Here is a 27,432-nt window from a genome sequence, read left to right as displayed (position 1 = left end):
GTACCTTCTACCTGATGGCAGCAGTGAGAAAAGAGCATGGCCTGGGTGGGTAGAATCTTTGACAATGGATGCTTCTTTTCTATGGCAATGTTTCCTTTGAGTTAATAAAGGGTAGATAAATAAATTAGAGATATATGCAGCTGGAGAGGGGATGGGCATAGGGCCAGGGAAATAAACAGTGGCATAAATGAAGGGAAAAGGGAGGAAGGTGCCAAACATACAATGTGTGGTGAGATAGTGGCCAAGTGCCCCATTAATTCAGAATTATTTATCACAGGAGGGTTGAAATGAACAGTGAAATGCATCATTTGCATTAACAACCAACACACCCAAGGATGTGCTGGGGGCAGCCCACAAGTGTCGCCACACATTCCTGTACCAACATAACATGCCCACAATGTTTAACAGAACAACACAATCAGCAACAACAGCAAAACAAGCTCCTTTCCACCACACAGACACAGACAGGCTCCAACCCCAGGACAGGCAATGTTTTGGCAAGATGGTATGGGGGCACCCAGTTTTGGCACATACTCCCGTTCCCCTGGACGGCTGTGGAGCAGTCCCAGAAACACAGCTGGCAGGCAGACAGAACACCGTGCATCAAGCATTACACATGAGAGTATGCCTCAGTGGTGTCTTGCACTCGCACAACATGTTGGCAAATGTCCCTCATTAGAGTGTTGCCAAAGAAACTTCAGCAAAGAGCACATTTGCAGTGCAGCTCTAAGGAGTCCGATAAAGGGGAACACGACTGGTGAAGGCGCAGGAGTTTGGGGGAAGAAATTCTGAGTGGTGATTCAATAGCTGTGATGAAGCAATTAAAGTTCAAAGTAAATTTATTATCAAAGTACATTCTCTGTATGGCACTATATACCACCCTGACTTAAAATAACTTATAAGCCAGTATTGAAGGAGCTCAAAGATCTGAGCAGGTTATTGCTTAAGTAGGTTTCAGAGATACAAAAAGGTAACAATTACTGGAAGGGATGGGGCTGTGGAAAGATATGAAAGCCATGTGAGAGTTTTAATAGGATCATACAGTCATTAGAACATAGGTGGAGTGAAGGGTATTATTCATGGGATTGGGAGAGAGATGTTGGGGGTGGGTGTTGAGAGGGATAATACAGTGCCTATAAAAAGTATTCACACCCCCCAGTGGAAGTTTTCATGTTTTATTGTTTTACAACATTGAATAACGGTGGATTTAATTTGGCTTTTTTTGGACAATGATCAACAGAAAAAGACTCTTTCGTGTCAAGGTGAAAACAGATCTCTACAAAGTGATCTAAATTAATTACATATATAAAACATAAAATAATTGATTGCATAAACATTCACCCATTTCAAATCAGTATTTAGTAGATGCACCTTTGGCAGCAATTACAGCCTTCAGTCTGTGTGGATTGGTCTCTTATACGCTTTGCACATCTGGACACTGCAATTTGTCCCCATTCTTCTTTACCAAACTGCTCAAGCTCTGCCAGATTGCATGGGGATCATAAGTGAACAGCCGTTTTCAAGTCCAACTGCAAATTCTGAATTGGATTAAGGTCTGGACTCTGATTTGCCCTCTACAAGACATTAATTTTGTTGTTTTTAAACCATACCTGTGTAGCTTTGGCTTTCTGCTTGCGGTCATTGTCTTGCTGGAAAACAAATCAAGTCGTAGTTCTCTTACAGACTGGACTTCCCAGTATTTTGCTGCACTCACAAGCTTTCCAAGGCCTGCTGCAGTGAAGCATCTCCACAGAATGATGCAGCCACCACCATGTTTCATGGTAGAGATGGTATGTTTTTGATGATGTGCAGTGTTACGCCAAACCTAGCATTTAATCTGATGGCCAAAAACGTCAATGTTGGTTTCATCAGACCATAGAACCTTCTTTCAGCTGACTTCAGAGTCTCCCACATGCCTTCTGGCAAACTCTAGCTGAGACTTCAGGTGAGTTTTTTTTTTCAACACTGGCTTTGTCTTTGCCACTCTCCCAAAAAGCTGTGACTGGTGAAGCACCCGGTCAACAGTTGTATGTGCAGTCTCCCCCATTTCAGCCACTGAAGCTTGTAACACCTCGAGAGTTGTTATAGGTCTCTTGGTGGCCTCCCTCACTAGTCCCCTTCTTGCACGGTCACTCAGTTTTTGAGAGCAGCCTGCTCTGGACAGATTTACAGCTGTGCCATATTCTTTCCATTTCTTGATGATTGACTTAACTGTGCTCCAAGGGATATTCAGTGACTTAAGACTTTTTTTGTACCCATCTCCTGACTTGTGCTTTTCAATAACCTTTTCGCGGAGTTGCATGGAGTGTTCTTTTGTCTTCATGATTTAGTTTTTGTCAGGATACTGACTCACCAGCAGCAGGACCTACCAGATACAGGTGTATTTTTACTACAATCAATTGAAACATCTTGACTGCACACAGGTCTCCAAAAATGATCTCCACTTAACTAATTATGTGACTTCTAAGACCAATTAGCTGCACCAGTGATGATGTGGTATGTTATATGAAAGGGTGTGAATAGTTAAGCAATCAATTATTTTGCATTTTATATTTGTAAGTTAACTTAGATCACTTTGTAGAGATCGGTTTTCACTTTGACATGAAGTAATCTTTTTCTGTTGATCAGTGTCAAAGAAATCCACTGTGATTCAATCTTGTAAAACAATAAGGCATGAAAACCTCCGGGGCGGGGGGTGAATACTTTTTTTTATAGGCACTGTATCTGTTCTAAATAGATGTCCTCGCATCCTGTGGCTGTGCCCTGTGGTCATAGACTCCCCCACTAGTGGAAACATCCTCTCAACGTTCACTGCGTCTGGGCCTTTCAATATTCAATTGGTTTCAATGAGATCTCTGTCATTCTTCTAAACATTAGCGAGTATAGGCCTAGAGCAGTGAAAACAATCCTCATATATTAATCCTTTAATTCCCATGTTCATTCTTGTAAATCTCCTTTGGACTATCTCCAAAATCAATGTTGCTGTTATTCCCTCCCCTTCGTGTACATTTCCTGACATCATGCTTAACTCCCACTTTAATCTCATCCTTCCTAATTTTGAACTCTGCCAGCAAGCATCCCCATAGCAAATTAATTTTGAATTGCCTAAATTAGATCACCATTAGCATTCTATTCTCGAGGGAATGGAATACCCCTCATTCTTAACCCTTTCAGCTTGAGCATCATTCCCTTGAATCTGCTTAACACTTTCTGCAAGGGCACTGAATCTGCCCAGAATGAATACAGATTGGATCCAAGCAGAGCTTCCTACAGCTGCTGCACAGTTTTGTGTTTCTGCCTCCTTGAGAGAAAGGGCAACATTACAGAAATATTTTAGAATATTATCTGTCTCAATCCAGGGATTTGATGATTTTGTTACTTTCATTGATTGTGGCACGGAAAGGATTAACATGATGTTGTGTTTTCCTTCTTATTTTGGCTGCTTGGTTTTGAATGTTGAATCCAATTTCTGCAATGTTTCCTGATTAGGACAGGTCACCCTCAATCATTTTCATTCTAATTCTCTCTCTGTCTCTCCTTTTCTCTCTATCTCTGTCTGTCTCTTTCTTTCTTTTTCTCTCTGTTTTTCTTTCTCTCTTTCTGCCTCTCTCTCTCTCTTTATCTCCCACCGCGCTTCTTTCTTCCTCTTCCTCTTTTTGGAAACTGTGACACGTGCATGCGATGTGGTGACGTCATCATGCATGTGAGATAGGCAGATGCCAGAGATAGTTAGGATGCATTAAAGAATGTGTTAACACTCTGAATCTCCTGATGCCTCCAGAGTTTGCTATATCCATTATAGTAATCACAGCAACAGAAGGGGTTTACAGACCAACTCCGATCACATTCTTCTTGCCTATCCCCTGTTTTTACCACTCATCTACACTCTTGGGGCAACTTAGTGGCAATTAACTCACCTTTGGGGTGTGGTACGAAGCTGGGGCCCCTGAGAAAACCCATTGGGAGAATCTGCAAACACAGACAGCACCTGAGGTGAGGTTTGAACTGTGGTCTCTGGAACTGTGTGGCGGCAGCTCTACTATCTACACTATTATACTCCACAGATGAGCCTGTGAATCTTTAACAAGCATGGAAATGTTCTTTGGAGCTGTAACTGCTCACGTTGTAGAAGAACCTTTCAAAACGCATATGCAGTGAATACCAGTATTAGAAAGGGTAAGAGTGTGACTTTGACATTGGGTCGAGGATCTGTCATATGCTGACAAATCCAGTAGTTCCACAGAAAGTGAAAATATGCTGTTCACTGACTAGTGAAGAAATTAGAGGAATGTTTCAATCTGCTGCCTTTGGAAAGAGCATAAAGTTGCAATATTTATGGTAGGAACCAAGAAACATACCAATAACTTTTGTGACGGAAAATGTATCTGGACTTGCAAATTTGGTGGTTTCTTAAACCTTCCACTACAGAGCAGGTTATGTGTGACTTAAGGCAAACATATTTAGTCCAAGTTGTTAAGCAAATGGAATTTTACTGAGTGTTATTATTGATGGATCTGATCACTGAGCCTTAATATCTTCCGACTGGTGATGAGAAAGGAAAAAGGAGGGGATTTAAACATGAAGCCAGAAGAGGTAGCTGAAGTCCTTAATGGGTACTTAGGATCAGTGTCCATAACAAAGGAAGGCTTCGATAATGGTGAGATTAGGGAGAGGGATGTGGATATTATGAGATATGTCGATATTAAGAAGGGGGAGGTGTTGGGTGTTTTTGAAAGACATTGATGGTGAACAGGCCCCCAAGACCAGATGGGATTTAGAGCAATAATCTGCTGGAGGATCTCAGCAGCTCAAGAAGCAGCAGTGGGGATGGGTGTGCAGAAGGAATTATTGATGTTTTGGGTCAAAACCCTGCCTGATACTGAGGGAAGCAATGGAGGAGATTGCTGGCACACTGCCAGAGATTTCTCTATCCTCTTTAACCATGACATTTTTGAAATTTTCATTATTTTTTTCTCCAACGGCGTTCTGAGAGGCGGGACTGCGCAGGCGTGTGACGTCGGGCAGTGCAGCGCGGCAGATTTAAAAGGGCAGACATCCTGCTTCGGTTTTGATTCGAAGAAGGAGTCTGAGAGTCTGAGTGGGAGTGCCGAGAAAGACATTTTTGAAATTTTCGTTATTTTTTTTTCTCCAACGGCGTTCTGAGAGGCGGGACTGCGCAGGCGTGTGACGTCGGGCAGTGCAACGCGGCAGATTTAAAAGGAACAGATCCTCATAGAGCGGGCAGCGTAGTTTGCGGGCTGCGCTGTGAGCCGGGAGCAGAGTGAAGACTTAAGGGCTTCGGCTCAACGGGCTTAGGTGGAAACGGGCGAGGCGAGGGAGGTTTGGCATTCATTTTCTGTTGTTATTTGAGGAGAGGGGCAGTATGAGTGTGAGGGCAGTTTGCTGTTCTCGGTGTCGGATGTGGGAGACCCTGGAGTCTCCAAGCCTCCCGGACGTCTACATCTGCGCCAAGTGCATCGAGATGCAGCTCCTAAGGGACCGCGTTACGGAACTGGAGCTGCAGCTCGATGACCTTCGTCTGGTCAGGGAGAGTGAGGAGGTGATAGAGAGGAGTTGCAGGCAGGTGGTCATGCCGGGGCCACGGGAGGCAGACAAGTGGGTCACGGTTAGGAGGGGGAAGGGGAAAAGTCAGGTAATAGGGAGTACCCCGGTGGCTGTGCCCCTTAACAACAGGTACTCCTGTTTGAGTACTGTTGGGGGGGACAGCTTACCCGGGGGAAGAGACAGTGGCCGTGCCTTCGGCACAGAGTCTGGCCCTGTAGCTCAGAAGGGTAGGGCAAGGAAGAGGAGGGCAGTTGTGATAGGGGACTCGATAGTAAGGGGGTCAGATAGGCGATTCTGTGGACGCAGTCCAGAGACCCGGATGGTAGTTTGCCTCCCTGGTGCCAGGGTCCGGGATATTTCTGATCGTGTCCAAGATATCCTGAAGTGGGAGGGTGAGGAGCCAGAGGTCGTGGTACATATAGGTACCAATGACATAAGTAGGAAAAGGGATGAGGTCCTGAAAGGAGAATATAGGGAGCTAGGAAGGGAGTTGAGAAAAAGGACCGCAAAGGTAGTAATCTCGGGATTACTGCCTGTGCCACGCGACAGTGAGAGTAGGAATGCGATGAGGTGGAGGATAAATGCGTGGCAGAGGGATTGGAGCAGGGGGCAGGGATTCAAGTTTTTGGATCATTGGGACCTCTTTTGGCGCAGGCGTGACCTGTACAAAAAGGACGGGTTGCACCTGAATCCTAGGGGGACCAATATCCTGGCAGGGAGATTAGCGGGGGCTACTGAGGTGACTTTAAACTAGAATGGTTGGGGGGTGGGAATCAAATTAAAGAGGCTAGGCGTGAGGAGGTTAGTTCACTACAGGGGGATGGAAACCAGTGCAGAGAGACAGAGGGGTGTAAAGTGAGGGTAGAAACAAGAAGTACTATGGAGAAAAGTAAAAGTGGCAGGCCGACAAATCCAGGGCAAGCATTAAAGAGGGCCACTTTTCAGCATAATTGTAAAAGGACTAAGAGAGTTGTAAAAGAGCGCCTGAAGGCTTTGTGTGTCAATGCGAGGAGCATTCGTAATAAGGTGGATGAATTGAAAGTGCAGATTGTTATTAATGATTATGATATAGTTGGGATCACAGAGACATGGCTCCACGGTGACCAGGGATGGCAGCTCAACGTTCAGGGATATTCAATATTCAGGAGGGATAGACATGAAGGAAGGGGAGGTGGGGTGGCGTTGCTGGTTAAAGAAGAGATTAACGCAATAGAAAGGAAGGACATAAACCGGGAAGATGTGGAATCGATATGGGTAGAGCTGCGTAACACTAAGGGGCAGAAGACGCTGGTGGGAGTTGTGTACAGGCCACCTAACAGTAGTAGTGAGGTCGGAGATGGTATTAAACATGAAATTAGAAATGTGTGCAATAAAGGAACAGCAGTTATAATGGGTGACTTCAATCTACATGTAGATTGGGTGAACCAAATTGGTAAAGGTGCTGAGGAAGAGGATTTCTTGGAATGTATGCGGGATGGTTTTTTGAACCAACATGTCGAGGAACCAACTAGAGAGCGGCTATTCTGGACTGGGTTTTGAGCAATGAGGAAGGGTTAATTAGCGATCTTCTCGTGAGAGGCCCCTTGGGTAAGAGTCACCATAATATGGTGGAATTCTTCATTAAGATGGAGAGTGACATAGTTAATTCAGAAACAAAGGTTCTGAACTTAAAGAGGGGTAACTTTGAAGGTATGAGACGTGAATTAGCTAAGATAGACTGGCAAATGACACTTAAAGGATTGACGGTGGATATGCAATGGCAAGCTTTTAAATGTTGCATGGATGAACTACAACAATTGTTCATCCCAGTTTGGCAAAAGAATAAATCAAGGAAGGTAGTGCACCCGTGGCTGACAAGAGAAATTAGGGATAGTATCAATTCCAAAGAAGAAGCATACGAATTAGCCAGAGAAAGTGGATCACCTGAGGACTGGGAGAAATTCAGAGTTCAGCAGAGGAGGACAAAGGGCTTAATTAGGAAGGGGAAAAAAGATTATGAGAGAAAACTGGCAGGAAACATAAAAACGGACTGTAAAAGCTTTTATAGATATGTGAAAAGGAAAAGACTGGTAAAGACAAATGTAGGTCCCCTGCAGACAGAAACAGGTGAATTGATTATGGGGAGCAAGGACATGGCAGACCAATTGAATAATTACTTTGGTTCTGTCTTCACTAAGGAGGACATAAATAATCTTCCAGAAATAGTAGGGGACGGAGGGTCCAGTGAGATGGAGGAACTGAGCGAAATACATGTTAGTAGGGAAGTGGTGTTAGGTAAATTGAAGGGATTGAAGGCAGATAAATCCCCAGGGCCAGATGGTCTGCATCCCAGGGTGCTTAAGGAAGTAGCCCAAGAAATAGTGGATGCATTAGTGATAATTTTTCAAAACTCGTTAGATTCTAGACTAGTTCCTGAGGATTGGAGGATGGCTAATGTAACTCCACTTTTTAAAAAAGGAGGGAGAGAGAAACCGGGGAATTATAGACCGGTTAGCCTAACGTTGGTGGTGGGGAAACTGCTGGAGTCAGTTATCAAGGATGTGATAACAGCACATTTGGAAAGCGGTGAAATGATCGGACAAAGTCAGCATGGATTTATGAAAGGAAAATCATGTCTGACGAATCTCATAGAATTTTTTGAGGATGTAACTAGTAGAGTGGATAGGGGAGAACCAGTGGATGTGGTATACTTGGATTTTCAGAAGGCTTTTGACAAGGTCCCACACAGGAGATTAGTGTGCAAACTTAAAGCACACGGTATTGCGGGTAAGGTATTGGTGTGGGTGGAGAGTTGGTTAGCAGACAGGAAGCAAAGAGTGGGAATTAACGGGACCTTTTCAGAATGGCAGGCGGTGACTAGTGGGGTACCGCAAGGCTCAGTGCTGGGACCCCAGTTGTTTACAATATATATTAATGACTTGGATGAGGGAATTAAATGCAGCATCTCCAAGTTTGCGGATGACACGAAGCTGGGTGGCAGTGTTAGCTGTGAGGAGGATGCTAAGAGGATGCAAGGTGACTTGGATAGGTTGGGTGAGTGGGCAAATTCATGGCAGATGCAATTTAATGTGGATAAATGTGAAGTTATCCACTTTGGTGGCAAAAATAGGAAAACAGATTATTATCTGAATGGTGGCCGATTAGGAAAAGGGGAGGCGCAACGAGACCTGGGTGTCATTATACACCAGTCATTGAAAGTGGGCATGCAGGTACAGCAGGCGGTGAAAAAGGCGAATGGTATGCTGGCATTTACAAGGCCTTGGTGAGACCACACCTGGAGTATTGTGTGCAGTTTTGGTCCCCTAATCTGAGGAAAGACATCCTTGCCATAGAGGGAGTACAGAGAAGGTTCACCAGATTGATTCCTGGGATGGCAGGACTTTCATATGAAGAAAGACTGGATGAACTGGGCTTGTACTCGTTGGAATTTAGAAGATTGAGGGGGGATCTGATTGAAACGTATAAGATCCTAAAGGGATTGGACAGGCTAGATGCAGGAAGATTGTTCCCGATGTTGGGGAAGTCCAGAACGAGGGGTCACAGTTTGAGGATAGAGGGGAAGCCTTTTAGGACCGAGATTAGGAAAAACTTCTTCACACAGAGAGTGGTGAATCTGTGGAATTCTCTGCCACAGGAAACAGTTGAGGCCAGTTCATTGGCTATATTTAAGAGGGAGTTAGATATGGCCCTTGTGGCTACGGGGGTCAGGGGGTATGAAGGGAAGGCTGGGGCGGTGTTCTGAGTTGGATGATCAGCCATGATCATAATAAATGGCGGTGCAGGCTGGAAGGGCCGAATGGCCTACTCCTGCACCTATTTTCTATGTTTCTATGGGCAAAGTGCCAGAAGACTGGAGAAGAGCCAATATCATTCCTCTGCTTAAAGAAGGTGACAGGGACAAACCAGGAAATTATAGACTGGTGAGACTTACTTCAGTGGTAGGAAAATTATTGGAGAATGTCCTTAAGGATGGGACTTGCATGTGTTTAGAAAAGTTTGGCTATTTAAATTCCTTAATGTTACCGCATCAGAGAATCTGTCCTGGGACCAGCATGTAAATGCCATTACAAAGGAGGCATGGCAGCACCTCTACTTTCTTAAAGGTTTGTGTAGATTTGGCATGTCAACTAAAACTGTGACAAACCTCTATAGATGCACAGTGGAAAGTATCCAAACTGGTTGCATCACAGCTTTGCATGGAAACTTTGAAGCAAGGACTCATTAGGGGCAGTCAACATGGCTTTGGATCCAAGATTGGTTTGGTCATAGTGGTGGAGATGTGCTTTTCTAACTGAAGGTCAGGGGAAAGTGGTGCTTTGAAAGGATCCATAATGGGACTTCTGTTATTTATGAATATCAAATAGACAAAAATGTAGGTGATCTGATAAGTAAGTTAGCAAACACATGGAAATTGGTGGAACTGTGGGTAGTGAGGAAGGTTGCCAAAGGACACAGCAGGATATACGCCTAGATCAGTTGGAAACCTGGCTGAAGAAATAGTAGATGAAGTTTAATCCAGTCAAATATGAGGTGATGTGTAATCGGAGAGCGAATGCAAGAAGAAAGTATGCAGTAAATGCAAAGAACCTTCAGAGCACTGACCTGGAGAGGGGTCTTCTTCAAGTCCAGAGCTCACTGAGAGTGGCAACACAAGTGAATAAGGTGCTTACCTGTATCAGCACATTGAATGTATATTGCAGCTGTGTAAATCCTCAGTTTACATTTGGAATACTCCGTGCCATTCATTATAGGAATGATATGGAGGCTTGGAGAGGGTGCAGAAGAGATTCTCCAGGGCGTTGACTTGATCGGAGAGTCTTAGCTATAAGGAGAGGTGGGACAAGTTGGATTGTTTTTTTTTCCTGAAGCATCGGGGGTTGAGGTGTGACTATAAAATATAGAACTACATAAAATTGTGAGACAGATAGAGTAGGTAGTTAGCCTCTTTTCCCTCGGGTGGAAATGTCAAATACTAGGTTTAAGGTGAGATGGGGGCAAGTTTTTCCATGCATTAAATGTTAGGTGCCTGGAAAGCTCTGTCAGGGTTAGAAGATACCCCAGCGATGTTTAACAGACATTTCAATTGACACATGAACAGGCAGGCGATACAAAAAAACAAATTATCTGGAGGCAGATGAGACTAGCTGGACATCATGATCAGTTCAGACTTGATGGGATAGCAATGATGTTCCTGTGCAGCATTCATGTGTATTCTTACATTGGACCTGCATTGCAAAGTTACTACATCAATGCAAAAGTGGGAATAGCAAGTGGAATTTCACGCATCACTACATCTAGCTGAATATTCTAAGCTACACTCTGTAGTGAGAGATAGCCAGAATGAGAATCGGGTCTGAATCAGGTTTATTATCACTGGCAGGTCATGAACTTCATTGTTTTCTGGCAGGAGGAAAGGGCAAAACATAAAAAGTAACTAAGTTACAACGAACAAGTATAATAAACAGTGTAAAAGAGGAGTTGGAGAGTGCGAGTTAGTGTTCACGAGTTCGTGGACCATTCAGTAATCTGATGGTGGAGGATAAGAAGCTGATTCTAAAACATCGAGTATGGTTTTCAGGCCCAAGCAGCTCCTCCTAGATGGTAGTTAAGAGAAGAGGGCATATCCCAGATGGCCAGGGTCCTTAATGATGGGTGCTGTCTCCTTGAGGCACTGCCTTTTGAAGGTGGCTTCACTGTTGAAAAGGCTTTTGTCTCTGATGGAGTTGGAGGAGTACAACGTCCTCACTGACTACCGGAAACTGTGACCCAAAACTGTCCAAAGTGGAGGTGAAATATTCAGGATGGTGTGAAGAATGCAAAGGCCATGCTTTGGGAACACACTCAGCCCCCAAATAAGCAGCAGGTCTATCTCATTGGGCAGCTCCTGTCCCACTTGTGTAAAATGCTGTAGTTCCCACATCACCCACCATAGAAGCCATAAATCCAGAGCAGAAGCATCCTTAGTGTGGGTAGTCAGAAACTTTTTTTTTTCCCAGGGCGGAAATATCCTATACCAGAGGGCATAATTTTAAGGTGATTGAAGGAAAGTATAGGGGGATGTCAGAACTAAGTTTTTCACACAAAGAGTGGTGGATACATGGAATGATCTGCAAGGAATGTCAGCAAATGCATGAGGGGTATTTAACAGACTTTTAGATAGCCATATAGATGATAGAAAAATGGAGGGCTATGTAGAAGGGAAGGGTTAGATTGATCTTCAAGTAGGTTAAAAGGTCAGCACAACATCATGGGCCAAAGGATCTGTAATGTGATGTAGAGTTCTATGTTCACTCTTGGGAAACTTATTTATTTTATTTATTAGCATTTACTTTAATGCTAGGAGCATTATAAGAAAGGTGGAGGAGCTTAAAGCATGGATTGATACCTGGAAGTATGATGTGGTAGCTATTAGTGCAACATGGTTACAAGAGGGGTGTGATTGGCAACTAAATATTCCTGGATTTAATTGCTTCAGGTATGATAGACTGGGAGGGACAAGAGGGGGAGGTGTTGCATTGCTTGTCAGAGAAAATATTACAGTGGTGCTCTGGCAGGATAGATTAGAGGGCTCGTCTAGGGAAGCTATTTGGGTGGAATTGAGGAATGGGAAAGGTGCAGTAACTCTTATGGGGGTGTATTATAGACCACCAAATAGGGAGCGAGAATTGGAGGAGCAAATTTGTAAGGAGATAGCAGATACTTGTAGTAAGCACAAGGTTGTGATTGTGGGAGATTTTAATTTTCCACACATAGACTGGGAAGCCCATACTGTAAAAGGGCTAGATGGTTTGGAGTTTGTAAAATGTGTGCAGGATAGTTTTTTGCAGCAATACATAGAGGTATCAACTAGAGAAGGGGCAGTGTTGGATCTCCCGTTAGGGAATGAGATAGGTCAGGTGACGGAGGTTTGTGTTGGGGAGCACTTCGGGTCCAGTGATCACAATACCATTAGTTTCAATATAATTATGGAGAAGGATAGGTTTGGACCCAGGGTTGAGATTTTTGATTGGAGAAAGGCTAACTTTGAGGAGATGTGAAAGGATTTAGAAGGGGTGGATCGGGACAGTTTGTTTTATGGGAAGGATGTAACTGAGAAATGGAGGTCATTTAAAGGTGAAACTTTGAGAGTGCAGAATCTTTATGTTCCTGTTAGGATGAAAGGAAAGGTTAAAAGTTTGAGAGAGCCATGGTTTTCAAGGGATATTGGAAACTTGGTTTGGAAAAAGAGAGACATCTACAATAAATATAGGCAGCATGGAGAATATGAGGTACTCAAGGAATATGAAGGATGTAAAAAGAATCTTAAGAAAGAAATTAGAAAAGCTAAAAGAAGATATGAGGTTGCTTTGGCAAGTAAGGTGAAAATAAATCCCAAGGGTTTCTACCGTTATATTAATAGCAAAATCTGGATGATGGGGTGGTAAATTGGATGAGTAAGTATGCAGATGATACTAAGAAAGGTGGAGTTGTGGATAATGAAGTAGGTTTTCAAAGCTTGCAGAGAGGCTTAGGCCAGTTAGAAGAGTGGGCTGAAAGATGGCAGATGGAGTTTAATGCTGATAAATGTGAGGTGTTACATTTTGGTAGGACTAATCAAAATAGGACATACATGGTAAATGGTAGGGCATTGAAGAATGCAGTAGAATCGAGGGTCTAGGAATAATGGTGCATAGTTCCCTAAAGGTGGAATCTCATGTGGATAGGGTGGTGAAGAAAGCTTTTGGCATGCTGGCCTTTATAAACCAGAGCATTGAGTATAGGAGTTGGGATGTAATGTTGGAATTGTACAAGGCATTGGTGAGGCCAAATTTGGAGTATTGTGTACAGTTTTGGTCACTGAATTATAGGAAAGATGTCAACAAAATAGAGAGAAGATTTACTGGAATGTTACCTGGGTTTCATCACCTAAGTTACAGAGAAAGGTTGAACAAGTTGGGTCTTTATTCTTTGGAACATAGAAGGTTGAAGGGGGACTTGATAGAGGTATTTAAAATTTTGAGGGGGATAGATAGAGTTGACGTGGATAGGCTTTTTCCATTGAGAGTGGGGGAGATTCAAACAAGAGGACATGAGTTGAGAGTTAAAGGGCAAAAGTTTAGGGGTAACATGAGGGGGAACTTCTTTACTCAGAGAGTGGTAGCTGTGTGGAACGAGCTTCCAGCGGAAGTGGTTGAGGCAGGTTCGACACTGTCGTTTAAAGTTAAATTGGACAACTATATGGACAGGAAAGGAGTGGAGGGTTATGGGGTGAGTGCAAGTCTGTGGGACTAGGTGAGAGTAAGAGTTTGGCATCGACTAGAAGGGCCAAGATGGCCGTTTCCGTGCTGTAATAGTTATATGGTTATATTATATGGTTAACTGCCGTAGAAGAAGTCAGATGGCAACAGCAGACCCATCGTGACACAAGGTCAGCACACCATGAATGCAGGTGAGACAGTGATAGCTATTCTGACTCATGTAACGATTTAAACCCATAAAGGAGTTAGTCATTCTTTGTGCTGCTGAATGGTTGCATCTGTCAGAAGAAAGGATGAAAATCGAAACCCAGAACAGCTAATCAGAGCAGTGTAAGCAATGCAGCTCCTGCAGAGTGGGAGCTGCCTAACACTAAAACTGACACAGATAAAACAAAATAGATTTTTATAACATCCACGTTACATGTAAAGTATATACAGTTGGAAATAGGAAGGGTTTAAGATAAAAGTATGAATAACTATAGAAAGGAATATTGGTATTGCAGTTGATATTTCGTTTTCATGGGTGGAGACACCTACTGCAGGAAGTTAAGCACCTACCTTTAATAGAAGGTACAGTTAGTTCTGAATCAAGCTGTGATATCTTCATAGTCATAGTGTTACATAGCACAAAAATAAGCCCCTTGGCCCACCCTGTCTTTAGTAAGTTCTTTACACTGAGAGTAGTGGATGCATGGAATGCCCTGCCAGGGTTATTAGTAAAGGCAGATATAAAGGGACGCTTAAGAAACTCTTAGACACAGAGGTGACAGAAAAATGGAGGGTTATATAGAAGAGAATAGTTGGATTGATTTTAGAGTTCATTAAAAGGTCAGCATAATATTGTGGGCCGAAAGGCATATACTGTACTGTAATGTATGTCTATGCTGTCCTCCTTCCCATCTGTACTAATTCCATTCAGCCACGTCATTTTTTTGCTTCACCCTGCCACACCTTCTTCGTATTGTCCAATCCACTATCAGTCACCTCGCTGACCCTGCTTCGCCAAGCAGTCGGTTACTGTCGTGCATTCCTGGGTTAGTTACCCTTTCACTCTCCCCATAACTGCCTCTGCTTTATCCTACACAGTCTGCTAGGCTATCACCCGTTTGGGTCCACTGGCACTCCTCCCTACCATCTTACCTTTGAGTCCTGTTGAGCTGCACTGTTCCTTTCAGGTCTGCATGAAACATTGGATAGGATCCAGAGGAGTTGTACAGGGATGATCCTGGGAATGAAAGGGTTAACGTTTGAGGAGCATTTGATGGCTCTGGGCCTGTACGTTCTGGAGTTTAGAAGAATGAAGAGGGATCTCATTGAAACCTATTGAGTATTGAAAGGCTTAGACAGAGTGGATGTTGAGAAGATGTTTCCTGTAGTGAGGGAGTCTAGGACTGGAGGACACAGCCTCAAAATAGAAGAAAATCCCTTCAGAACAGAGGTGAGGCAGAATTTCTGTAGCCATTTGGTGAATCTGTGGAGTTCATGGCCACAGATGGATGTGGAGGTCAAGTCATTGGGTATATTTAAAGTGGAAATTGATAGGTTCGTAATTCATAAGGGTGTCAAAGACTACAGTGAGAAAGCAGGAGAATGGGATTGAGATGGATAATAAATCAGCCATGATCGAATGGCAGAGTAGACTCGATGGACTGTATCATCTAATTCTGCTTCTATGTCATCTGGTCTCATTCCCTGCCAATTCACCTTTGGGCCCACATGTGCTCTACCCTGCCTTCTCCCATTCACATCCGCATGTGCTGTTCCTCTCCCTTAAATTCGCTTGACCTCCACGCTGCTGAGATCCACTTCATTCTACGGCTTCCGTGCTTCACCTGGCTACCTGCTACCCCCGTGCTTCTCCTGGCTGCCAGCTACCCCCGTGCTTCTCCTAGCTGCCTGCTGCCCCCGTGCTTCTCCTGGCTGCCTGCTACCCCCGTGCTTCTCCTGGCTGCCAGCTACCCCCGTGCTTCTCCTGGCTGCCAGCTACCCCCGTGCTTCTCCTGGCTGCCAGCTACCCCCGTGCTGTGCACGGGTCACTCGTGCTTGGCTCTGCCTTGTCAGCCTGTTCGTGCTTCCCCTTACCCTGTTTACTGGTTTTCACTCTGCAACTCCTCATGTGCCCTGTCCAGTTCCAATCATTTGCTCTCTCTGCTTCCACCTTGCAGCCAACACTGTTGTGCATCCCTTGGTTATTTCCCCTTCGCTTTGCACAGGTACTCTTTCACCCGCATGGCCCTTTAAGTCATCACCTTTCCACCCTGCATCCAGTTTGATAGATCCACCCCACTGCCTCTGGCAAGTCCTGGAGTTTAGGCCCAAAGGTCAAACCTATGATCAGTGAGGTTTGGTTATTAACAGGAATGACACATTTCACTGTGTGTTTCAATGAATATTAGATTATGAGGACACGCAGTCCTCTTTTATTGTCATTTAGTAACACATGCATTAAGCAATTATACTATGTTTCTCCAGAATTATATTACATGACAAACCGACTGAAAAACTGACAAAAACCACATAATTATAACATATAGTTACAACAGTGCAAAGCAATACCGTAATTTGATAAGAACAGACCATGGACACGGTAAAAGTCTTCTCGAAAGTCCCATCATCTCACGCAGACAGTGAACCTCCAGCACCGCAAACTTGCCGATGCAGCATCCTGGAAGCATCTGACCACAGTTCGACTCCGAGTCCATCCGAAAACTCCGAGCCTCCAACCAGCTCTCCAACACCGAGCGTCGAGCACCATCTCTGCCGGCCCCGGCCCCGGCAACAGGCAATAGGCAATAGGCAAAGCCGAGGATTTGGGGCCTTCCCCTCTGGAGTTTCTCAATTGCACAGTAGCAGCGGCAGCGAAGCAGGCATTTCAGAAGTTTCTCCAGGTGTTCCTCCGTGCTTCTCACAGCTGTCTCCATCAAATCAGGATTGTGCACGGCCCCTATTTAACACGTACGATATAATTCGGAGCGGCCGTGCACGCTGCGTTGCACCGCCATCTTCTCCTCCCTCCTATATATACGTGCTCCCTTCCCATTATTACCATCAGGGAGGACGTACAGCAGCTTGAAGACACACTCAACTTTTTCGGAACAGCTTCTTCCCCCTGCCTTAACACACATACTATTTTTGTGCTATTTATGTAATTTTTTTTAATATACCATCTATTTCTTAATGTAGTTTATAGTTTGTTTTGTAAGTATTGCACGGTACTGTTGCTGTAAAACAAGAAATTTCACGGCATATGTCAGTGGTATTAAACCTGATACTGATTCTGACTGGCATGGCTGTCGAGGTGATGCCTCTTACCGTTCAGCTTGGTGACCTCAGGACACCTGCTTGCTGTTGCCATCTGTCCAACCTTTGCATTGAGGGTGAGGGGGTCAGGAGCTGGGCAAGTGATTAAAGTGGAGGCAGGTTCCTGCGAATGAGGGAGGGGAAGTCAGCAAGGAAACAGGAGTCAGGATGTGACATTTTTCATGCAGTAGGTCATGAGGGTCAAGGGTCAGAAGGCGATCTAATACCGAATTAATGAACACCTGGCTCTTGGGTTGACGGAGGAGGGCTTTGCAGGCAGCATCAATCATGGAGCAGGTGGAAGGCATGCAAACCACGAAAGTGAACATTTGATGCTCTCAGGCCTTGTGGGGTTTGATCCATACGGTAGCGTCAGTACGCAGCTGCGCTTTGAACAGTAGATTAGTATCGGCCCCACTGACTTGTCTTTGTGGATTCCTCTGGTAAAAGGGTTCTGTCCAGTAACTGCATTCAGTCAGGTCGAGTTCATTGTCGTGTGCACAAGGTGCGGGTACAATACAAAACTTGCTTGCAGCAACATCACGGGGACATAGATTCAGACAACACACAGAACATAAATTACACCAGAAAATGAAGAAACAGAGAAAAAAAGACAGCAAAGATCAAGGAGCAGCTTTATTCACCATACACATTTACATATGTCAGGAATTTGCTGTTGTGTGTTAGTCAGGGCACAACATAGATAAAAAAAAACAGCATTCAGTAATTATAAAAAGTAAAAAATAAAGTTAGAGGTTTAAGGACGAATATGGAATAAAATGTGTATTAATACATAAATACCAACATGTATTTACAATGTAAACACCATTATAAAAAGTGGCTTAAAGCGTCTACTGGTAAACAAGACATTAGCGTACAGCAGAAGACTCAATAAGAGACAAGTGCATGCTTTTCAGTCTCTATATTCTAATTTGTTTTCTGGATCTGACCACCACAGGTCTCAGCTCCCCAGATGAGTGGGTGGCCTGATTACCAGCTTGCTTGTTTATTTTTTTATTTCGAGACACAGGGCGGAACGGGCCATTCTGGTCCAACGAGCCACACTGTCTGGCAACCCGCCTATTTAACCCTATCCTAATCACAGGACAGTCTACAATGACCATCTAACCTCCCACCCGGTACGTCTTTGGACTGTAGGGAAACCAGAGCACCCGGAGAAAACCCACATATTCGCAGGGAGGACATCGAAACTCCTTACAAAGGATGCCACGATTGAACTCCAAACTGCAACACCCTGAGCTGTAATAGCGGCGAGCTAACCGCTATGCTCCCATGTTTGCAATACGATCCATTTTTTCATTTCCCCCACCCACCCAATCCCCTTGCCCTTCCCCTAGGCTGGCTTTGCCTTCAAAGTCTGGATTTTGCATTTTCTCTCAGCCTCTGCACTGTTTTATGACATTCTTTGATGCCCAGCTCTGTGAGCACAATGTTCAGCTCTCTTCCTTATGTTTCCTTCACACAAAAACAAATTTTATCTAATTGTACGTCCAGGAAGCTTCACGTATATTGGACGTGTGCTTTTGGTACACGTTGCTTGTCAGTCTTTGCTTGTGGGTAGTTTTCACTGATTCAGTTGTATTTCTTTTCTCTATTATGACTGCCTGCGAGAAAATGAACCTCAGGGTTGTATTTAGTGGCATATGCGTACTTTGATCATAAATTTACTTTGAACTTTTTATACTTTGAGACTAGAATGAGAGGATAGACAGTAGGTCTAAGGTGAAAGGTGAAATGTTTAAGGGGAATCTGAGGGGAACTTCTTCACGTTGGGGGTGATGTGCCGAGGGTGGAACGAGATGCAAGTGGGAGTGGTAAGTGCAGGTTCAATTGTAGCATTGAAGAGAGGTTTGGATGAGAGTGGTATTGAGGCTATGGTGTAGGTGTGGGTTGATAAGACTAGGCAGAATAACAGGTTGGCATGGACCAAATGGGGAGAAGGGACTGTATCTGTGCTCTAATACTTCATGACCCTATGTTATTTAAATAACCGACATAATGCATTTAATGACTGTTCTTTGCTAACAGGTGTCGTCCAGAGTACCCAGCCCAGAGGACAACTTTGCTCTTGGGGAGCACTTAACTGGCAGAAATGCTACCAAGGGAAGGGATCCTACTGCACTTCGGATTGCTGCTCATCTTGACTCTAAGCCACCAGGTTACATCCATTGAAGTCCCTCTCGATTGTAAGTGTTGTAAGTCAGTAAAAGTGATGCTGCAGAGGTGAATAGGCAGGATAGGGCTGCTGCTTGGTGAAAATATTAAAGTCCAGTTCCTCTCTCAAGTTAACAAGGCTTTTGTTAATAAATGGGATCCATTAACACGCATTTATATTAATTATGAAGCTGTGTTCATGAATGGCTAACTTACTAGAAGTATGATAATTTCATCATAATCTGTTTTATTTATGCATAATATGTATTAATAATCAGTAAATTAATTGACATTTTTAACAATGACTTATGAAGCAACAAAAAAGGAAACTGGAGATATTCAGCAGGTCAGGCAGCATCTGTGGATAGAGAAAGAAAATTAATGTTCTTGGTCAGAACTAACAAACAGTCTTCAAATTGAAGCATTAGTTCTGTTTCTCATTCTACATGTTCTGTCTGACCTGCTGAGCATGTCCGTCCTTTTTGTGTTTAATTTGCTTCCGATACCTAGAATCTACTGTTGCTTACTTTTTGATCAGTGTATAAGTTTGACCAATGTATTGGTAAGGATTTGTTAACAAGTAGTATTTATTAATAAGCTATTATTAATATAAAGGGTATATTAAGGTGTATACATCAATAAATATTCACTAATAATTTGTATGTTGTTAACTGCACATTAATACATTCATTTACAAGATGTTGATAGTTTTTGTTGCTTTTACTAACCTGTTTTGTTTCCTTATCTATGTTCCTTCAATTTGCCTTCAATGGAACAAAAGCAAACCTTCAGAATCAGTGTAAGTTCTTCCTGTTTCTCTGTGAACGTAGCCTTCGGGTCCTCCACTCAGTACGCTTCCAGCCTCCGGATTTATCATAAGGGACAGGGTAGTTTGATACTCTACAGTGAGGCTACGGACATAGTGCTATAATATTCAGCTGCAAAACTTTTGAAATATGCTACAGAGAACTGGCAGAAACCCACACAGTTTAATGACTGTACAGCCCTATCCTATTGAAATAGTGCCCTAATAGTTAATTTAGAAGCTCAGGGTTTAAGCAGCACTTTGTGTGTGAGGTTCAAGGATGCGGAGGATTTCTACAGAATAAAAGCTTCCCACTCAAGCTCAATGGACGGTCAACTAAGAATCCCTCTCTAATCTCTGTAGTCTTTACCTTCTCACTCTGTATTGAGCTAAAGCGATTCTCTGAATTTTCTTTTTATTACAAGGGAGTCGAGAGTTGCAGAGGAAAAAAGAAACAGGAATGTTTAGTTGATGCTGGAAACAGGTCAATTATAACCTTACTTCAAAATCAGTATCAGGTTTAATATCACTAGCATATGTCATCAAATTTGTTATTATGCAGTAGCAGTACATTGTAATACATAAATTACAGTAAGAAGTGTGTGTGTGGCTGTGTATATATATCTAAAAAGTTAAATTAGTGCAAAAAGAGAGAAAAAAGTAGTCTATTCAGAAATCTGATGGCAGCGGAGAGGGTGTTCCTGGATTTTTGAGTGTGTGCCTTCAAGCTCCTGTACCTCCTCCCTGATTGGAGCAATGGAAAAAGGGCATGCACTGGATGATGGGGGTCCTTAATGATGGATGCCACCTTTTTGAAGCATCACTTATTGAAGATGTGCTGGGGAGGCTAGTGCCCATGATGGAGCTGACAGAGTTCACAACTTTCTTCATCTGTTTCTAACATTCCTGCGTCCTTGTTTGCCCCTCTCCCCTACTTTACCTATTCCCCGCTGTCTCCCATAAAGTGGGAAAGGACTTTTAACAGAAGGAAGCTGCAGATGCACACAAGAGCAAAGGGGACAAAAGAGAATTCTGATTGGCTGAGACAGATAGGAAGAGACTGGTGGAGTCATGAACAAAATCACAGATCAGTTATGTTGAATGGCTCGTTTCCTAGTACAACATAATTCGAATCACTATATGACCTTGGATTAGACCTGTCTGAGTTGGTAGATGTGAGGCTTTTGGTGGCGCACTCAAACAAATTCTCTTGCTAGAGCGCATTTTATTTTGATAACCCCTTTCACAACTGCAGGATGCCCTGAAACATATTCTTGCTGATTGAGTTATTTTCCGAAGTGTGAACCAGACAGCTAATTTGTGCACAGCATGAGCCCAAAAGGTCAAATGCCATCTGCTAGTTGAGCTAGAAACACCAGCTGGATCATTGGGTTGGGCTGCTTGAAGTAATTACCAAGGGATCTACAGTTCACCCCAGGCAAGCAGGAGGGCTGGTTTAACGTCACCTCCAGCGGTGTCACACTCACTCAGGAATGATCTGAAGTAGTAAGAAAGATTAGAAAGGTTATTTTAACTTGTCACACGTCCATCGAAACGGACAGTGAGATGTGTCATTTTTGCATCAATGACCAACACAGTGTGAGGATGTGCTGGAGGGCGGCCTGTAATTGTCGCCATGCTTCCAGCACCAACATGGTATGTCCTCAACTTACTAACACTAACCTGTCATCTTTGGAAAGTGGGAGGAAACCCAAGCAGTACCAGGAGGAACGTACAAGCTCCTTACAACAGCTTGCAAGAATTGAACCCCAATCACAGTCGCTGGCACTTTCCTAACAGCGATGCTACCGTGCCTCCCAAACTATGCAAATTAGGCGCCCGAGTCCCTGAACTCAGGAAGTTCTGATGCTTGCAGTCTGTGTTTTAGCACACGGCAACTCAAAGGTTGCTGACAGGTTACGGCAGAGACCATACCTGTGAACTGCCCATAATCTGTACAGTCTGCAAGTTGCAAGTGTGGCCATGAACAGAGTTTCTGGCAGGCATTCACAGCAGGACAAAAATAGTTAAAAAGGTAAATAAGTTATAGAGTCTTTGAAAATGAATCATTGGTTGTGGAATCAGTTCAGAGTTGAGGTGCGTGAAGTTATGCATGCTGGTTCAGGAGCCTGATGGCTGAAGGGTAATAACTGTTCCTGAACTTGGTGGTGTGAGAACTAATACTTCTGTAGCTCCTTCCTGATTGCAGCAGTGAGAAGAGAGCATCGTCTCGATGGAGTTCCTAGATGCTAGATACAGCTTTCTTGTGGCAGCGCTCCTTGTAGGTATGCTCAAGAGTGGCGAAGACTTTTTCTGTGATGGACTAGGTTGGATCCACCACCACTTGTCAACTTTTTCATTCGTAGTGTTCCCATACCAGGCCACGATGCAACCAGTCAGGACCCTCAGTGTATAAAGCAGGAAGAGAGCATGGCCTGATGGGATGCAGCTTTGCTGCTGTAACCACGGCTGCCAAAAGAGACATTTGAAACACAAGGGATCTGTAGAAGCTGGAAATCCAGAGCAGCACACACACAATGCAGGAAGATCTCAGCAGATCAGGCAGCACCTTTTGAAGGAAGTAAACAATCGATGTTTGGAACTGAGGCCCTTCTCCTTTAGGTTGCCTAGCTACATCATCTTCATGGGTGAAAACATAAACTTCCCATTTCTCTCTGGGAATGTAAAATCCTTCTGAGACAGATACTACGACTTGGCTTTGTATCCTAGCACAGAAACATTTACTGCGGAGTTTTAATCCAGCATTGGTTGACTGATGCATTGTATACTTTGTCACGCTTTCCATTAAGGACTTGCTGCCAAGAGTTGTGTGCTCGTTGAGGCTTGGCTGTGTCTGCTGTGTGGCCTGGCCACCTGGGGCCCCTTGCTTTGTTCCCCCATCCCTCAGCCTCATTCCGGTTGAATCTCCCCTGCTGCTCGCCGTCACCACATTTCACCGCACGCAGACGCCAATCAAGCCCTGCTCCCTTTCCGCCCTGCTGTCAAGGCCCTTACTTTCATACTTGTGAGCCAAATCGAGATGAGAACTTAATATTCAACCCCACTTGCCACCGTCTGCCTTGGGAACTACATCTCCCCCGTGGAGCACAAAGGACGCGTGGCTTTCAATATATGTTGACATCATCATTTCTCTTTCTGTGGGGTGGCACGGTAGCATAGCTGTTAGTGCAATGCTTTGTAGCAGCCTGCTGTAAGATCGGGGATTCGATTCCTGCCACTGTCTGTAAGGAGTTTGTCCATTCTCCAAGGGACCGCGTGGGTTTCCTCCGGGTGCTTCAAGTTTCCTCCGACAATCCAAAGACGTACGGGTCAGGATTAGTGAGGTGTGAGCAAGCTATTATGGTGCCAGGGGCATGGTGACACTTGCAGGCTGCTCAGCAGAATCTTCGCTGGTTTCATTTGACATCAAACTACACGTTTCACTGTTTCCGTATGTTTCTATGTACATTTGACAAACAAAGCTAATCTTCATCTCTTTCTTCCAAGGAAGGAGACCATTTTTATTTGATCTCCCTCCTCTCTCTTAACGTCATCCTTTTCTTTGTCTCCTCTCCCGCCTTCTCTTCTCCTCATCCTCTTATGCTCATCTCTCTGCTGAAGATGTTGATTCCTGGGGAACCATTTTGCCATCTCAACTGTGTAGTCATTTGAAATGCCCTAGCAGTAAACGTGGCAAAGCAACGGTACAGTTTTGTGGAAGAATTGTCAACATTTCCGGTCAAAACCCTGCGCCAGGACTCAGAGGAAGGGTCTGGGTCTGAAACATCAGCTGACCATTTCCCTCCACAGATGCTGCCTGACCTTCAGAGATCCTCTGGCAGCGAGCGTCTTGCTCCAGATTCCAGCATCTGCATTATTGTGTGCTTCATGCGAGGCACGCTTTGTCCGGAAAAGACAGTCGACACCTTGCCGAGACATTCCATACCCGGTTGCCTATGTTCTCACTCAGTATCTCATAGTCCTGGCCAATACCGGCCTCCAAGGACAGAAGTGGTGCTCTTAGGAGAGAGCAGGGTTAGTCCCACTCTCAAGAATAAAATTACTGTGGAATAGGAAATTTACAAAAAGTATAACAGTGTTGGCCTTGTGTTTTGAGGCAGGGAAAGAAAATTAGACTTTTGCTCTAATTGTACTTCAGTCATGTACAGCCTGTTAATAATCTGTCATTTTTTTTCCCCCTTTAATTTGTCTCTTGCAGTGAACCAGCCTCCAACCATCACCAAGCAGTCGCCAAAGGATTACATTGTAGATCCACGGGATAACGTTATGATCGTTTGTGAAGGAAAAGGGAACCCAACCCCTGTGTAGGTACCAGTGACCGGGGCACGACTTGGCCGGCTGGGGCAGGGAGGGCTCTGACTATGGGTAAGATTGCCCAGCCTTGCAGCAAGCAGATTCTATAACTAGAGGCTACTTGTGAGCAACTGTAGAAGTGTAGAAGCAATTCTGAAGAAGGGTCTCAGTCCAAAACATAGATGCTGCCTGACTTGCTGAATTTCTCCTGCACTTTGTGTGTGTTGCTCTGGATTTCCAGCATCGGCAGAATCTCTTGTATATAGAACTTTATTGCCCTCCACTGTTGAAAACTGGTTTTGCAGACTAACTGTGGAGCTCAAAGTGACTTAAAAAAGAACAGGAGACTATTTGACTAGCCCATTGAGTCCCTGCCAGCTCCTTGGGGTGCAGTCTACTCGCTACTCGAGTCTGTTGCAAAATCAGGTTGTGGTGAGCTTCCATAACCCCTTCTCAGCTCCTTGAACAAAGTACACAAATCGCCAAGACCCCAGCAATTTTGAGATGCAGGGGATTCTGCAGATGCTGGAAATCTTGAGTAGCACACACACAAAATGCTGGAGGAACTCAGCAGGCCAGGCCCAAAACTTTGCCTGTTTATTTCACACCATAGATCAGCCTGCTGGTTCCTCCAGCATTTTGTGCGTATTGCCCTTGTAATGTTAACCCTCAGATTTTGTACTCAGTCTCCTCCAGGAGGTTAAATCTGCATCAGCCCCTTTCAGTCAGTGTGTTCAAGAGTATACCCACATATTGCATAAAAGAAACTCTCCCTATCTCACCAATGTGTTTACCAATCTGAATCATCCGCCATTGTTAACTCTTTGCAATCCATCAGAATATCCTGATATTTTGAGTTAAGCAACAGAAAAAGCTTGAAACCCTTAGCAGGTCCGGCACCACCTGTAAGGGGAGAAATGTCTTGAAACGAGGGTGGCACCAAGGTGCAGGTGGTAGAGAAACCAGCAGTGCGTGAGACCTCGGGCGCAGTCAGTGTAGAGTTTGCACGTTCCCCCCCCATTGAGTATCCTCTGGCTGCACCAATCTCTCCCATATCCGAGAAATGTGTAGATTGGTAGGTTAATTGGCCAATTGCCCCTAATATATAGGTGAAAGGTAGAATCTAGCAGACGTGGGGGTATTATAAAAAGGGATTTATATAAATTAGTGTAAATTAGTGTTTGGTTAGGCTAAGGGGTTTGCTTCCATACAGGACAACTCCTGCATGTATGTATGAATTTCATTTCTCTTTCCACCACTGTTGGCCTGACCCGCTAAGTATTTCTGTGTATATTCGATATATTTTTATGCCATGCTAGTGCTGAAATGTGTGGCAACACTTATAGGCTGCCCGCACACACCCTCGAGGGTGTTGGTTGTTGACACAAATGATGCATTTCGAAATGCACGTGATAAATAAGCTGGAATCCTGAATCTTGATTTCCTTCTGTTTTTTGTCTGCATCTTGTTACAGTCTGTTTAAATATTCCAAAGGGGAACAAACCCAACTTTCCGGGTAACAGAAGTGCGAGTTAGGTTGCAGTCGAAGTTGTGTGACTGCACCGCCTCTGCCCCCTCCCTCTCTTTCACCTCGACCCGAGCCACGTTGTCGGCCAGTGGTCATGTTTATGTCGGCAGACCTGTGCATTGTGCAGGGGGGCACACTCCATCTTCAGCAGGAGAAATAAAAGAGTAATGCTTATACCTTTGCAATGTGAATGTGCTGCCAGTCTAGCAGCTACCACAACTGTGCTTGCAAATTGCTTCCTGATTTAACCCAGCTAACCCTTTCACACAGACTGGAGTTTGCTTCTCATTATGTGATCGACTCCCGATGTGACCAAGGATCAACTTTACTCGCCACATACATTTACTTGTATTAGGAATTTGTTACGGTGTATTGGCGTGACATACAACAGAAAACAACAGTCAACAATTAATTCTTATAAAAGGAATTATATGAAATAAAGTTAGAAACACAGATATGGAATAAATATGCATTAATACCAGCATGTATTTACGATGTAAGCAGGATTATAAAAAGTGGTCCTGATGAAGGATCTCATCCGAAACTTCGACTGTTTACTCTTTTCTATAGATGCTGCCTGACCTGCTGAGCTCCTCCAGCATTTTTTATGTGTTGCTTGTAAAAAGTGGTGTATTCCTGGCAGGAAAATCAATGCTTGCTGCTCCTTACACCTTGGCTCCAAATATCCATTCTTTTTTTTTTATTATTTCTGCCAATTTTAGTCAGGTGTCCTAGATATGGGAAGCAAGGATAGTGCGACGGGTGTGATTCTACTTCATTCCCACTTCTGTTGTCCATTTACAGTTTGTTGTTAGCCTTAACCAAGTTACCTACCTGCCTTACTTGGCATCACATTTGTTCCTAAGGCAAAGATTGTGGTTTCAGATTCTGCCTCTGAAAATTGAAAGCATAATCCAAGGTGATAGTGTTATCTATCATTGTTTTCATGGCAGTCCTCAGGAATGTGTCCCTTTTTTCAGTAGCATTCTGGAGTGTCAGTGAGTATTAGTAAGAGACAGTCATAATGATGGAAAGAGTCATTTATAAAATTGTGTTTGTGAATAATTTTGAGCAAGAAGCCTGATTTGCCCTGAGTGTTCTTGTCCAGCCGATAACCTGATTGTATTTCCACAGATTCTCATGGACCCGCAATGGAAAGTATTTCAATGTTGCCAAAGATTCTAGAGTGTCTATGAGATCGCGGTCAGGAACTCTGGTCATGGACTTCCGATACAGTGGCCGGGCAGAGGACTATGAGGGCGAGTATCAGTGCTCAGCCAGAAATGACCACGGCACAGCGCTGTCCAACAAAATACACCTCCAGGTTTCCAGTAAGTTTGCACTGACTCTCAAACTATTTGAGGGTACAGTTAGAAGGCTAGGGGTTGGCATGATTGCATAGTGGCAAGCACAAACACTGTACAGCGCGAGTGATTATCGATCAAGGTTTGATTCCTGGCGCTGTCATAAGGAGATTGTATGTTCTCTCCACGACCACATGGGTTTCC

At 44.0% G+C, this 27,432-nt stretch overlaps 1 protein-coding gene across 1 annotated transcript in view; it reads left to right on the top strand.

Moving 5' to 3' along the window:
• nfasca (neurofascin homolog (chicken) a) overlaps positions 1 to 27,432 on the top strand; it is a 171,470-nt gene that overhangs the window by 25,154 nt on the left and 118,884 nt on the right. Inside the window, exons 3-6 of the mRNA XM_072277651.1 lie at positions 19,152 to 19,309; positions 20,059 to 20,076; positions 24,302 to 24,407; positions 27,059 to 27,255. Coding sequence (XP_072133752.1) covers positions 19,216 to 19,309; positions 20,059 to 20,076; positions 24,302 to 24,407; positions 27,059 to 27,255 — 415 coding nt within the window. The 5' untranslated portion in view covers positions 19,152 to 19,215. The remainder of the gene's footprint in view (positions 1 to 19,151; positions 19,310 to 20,058; positions 20,077 to 24,301; positions 24,408 to 27,058; positions 27,256 to 27,432) is intronic.

This window comes from Mobula birostris, chromosome 14 (assembly GCF_030028105.1).
Source record: "Mobula birostris isolate sMobBir1 chromosome 14, sMobBir1.hap1, whole genome shotgun sequence".
Taxonomy (NCBI): Eukaryota; Metazoa; Chordata; class Chondrichthyes; order Myliobatiformes; family Myliobatidae; genus Mobula; species Mobula birostris.
Note: the sequence above shows the minus strand (reverse complement) of the source record. Positions and strands in the feature narration are given on the sequence as shown.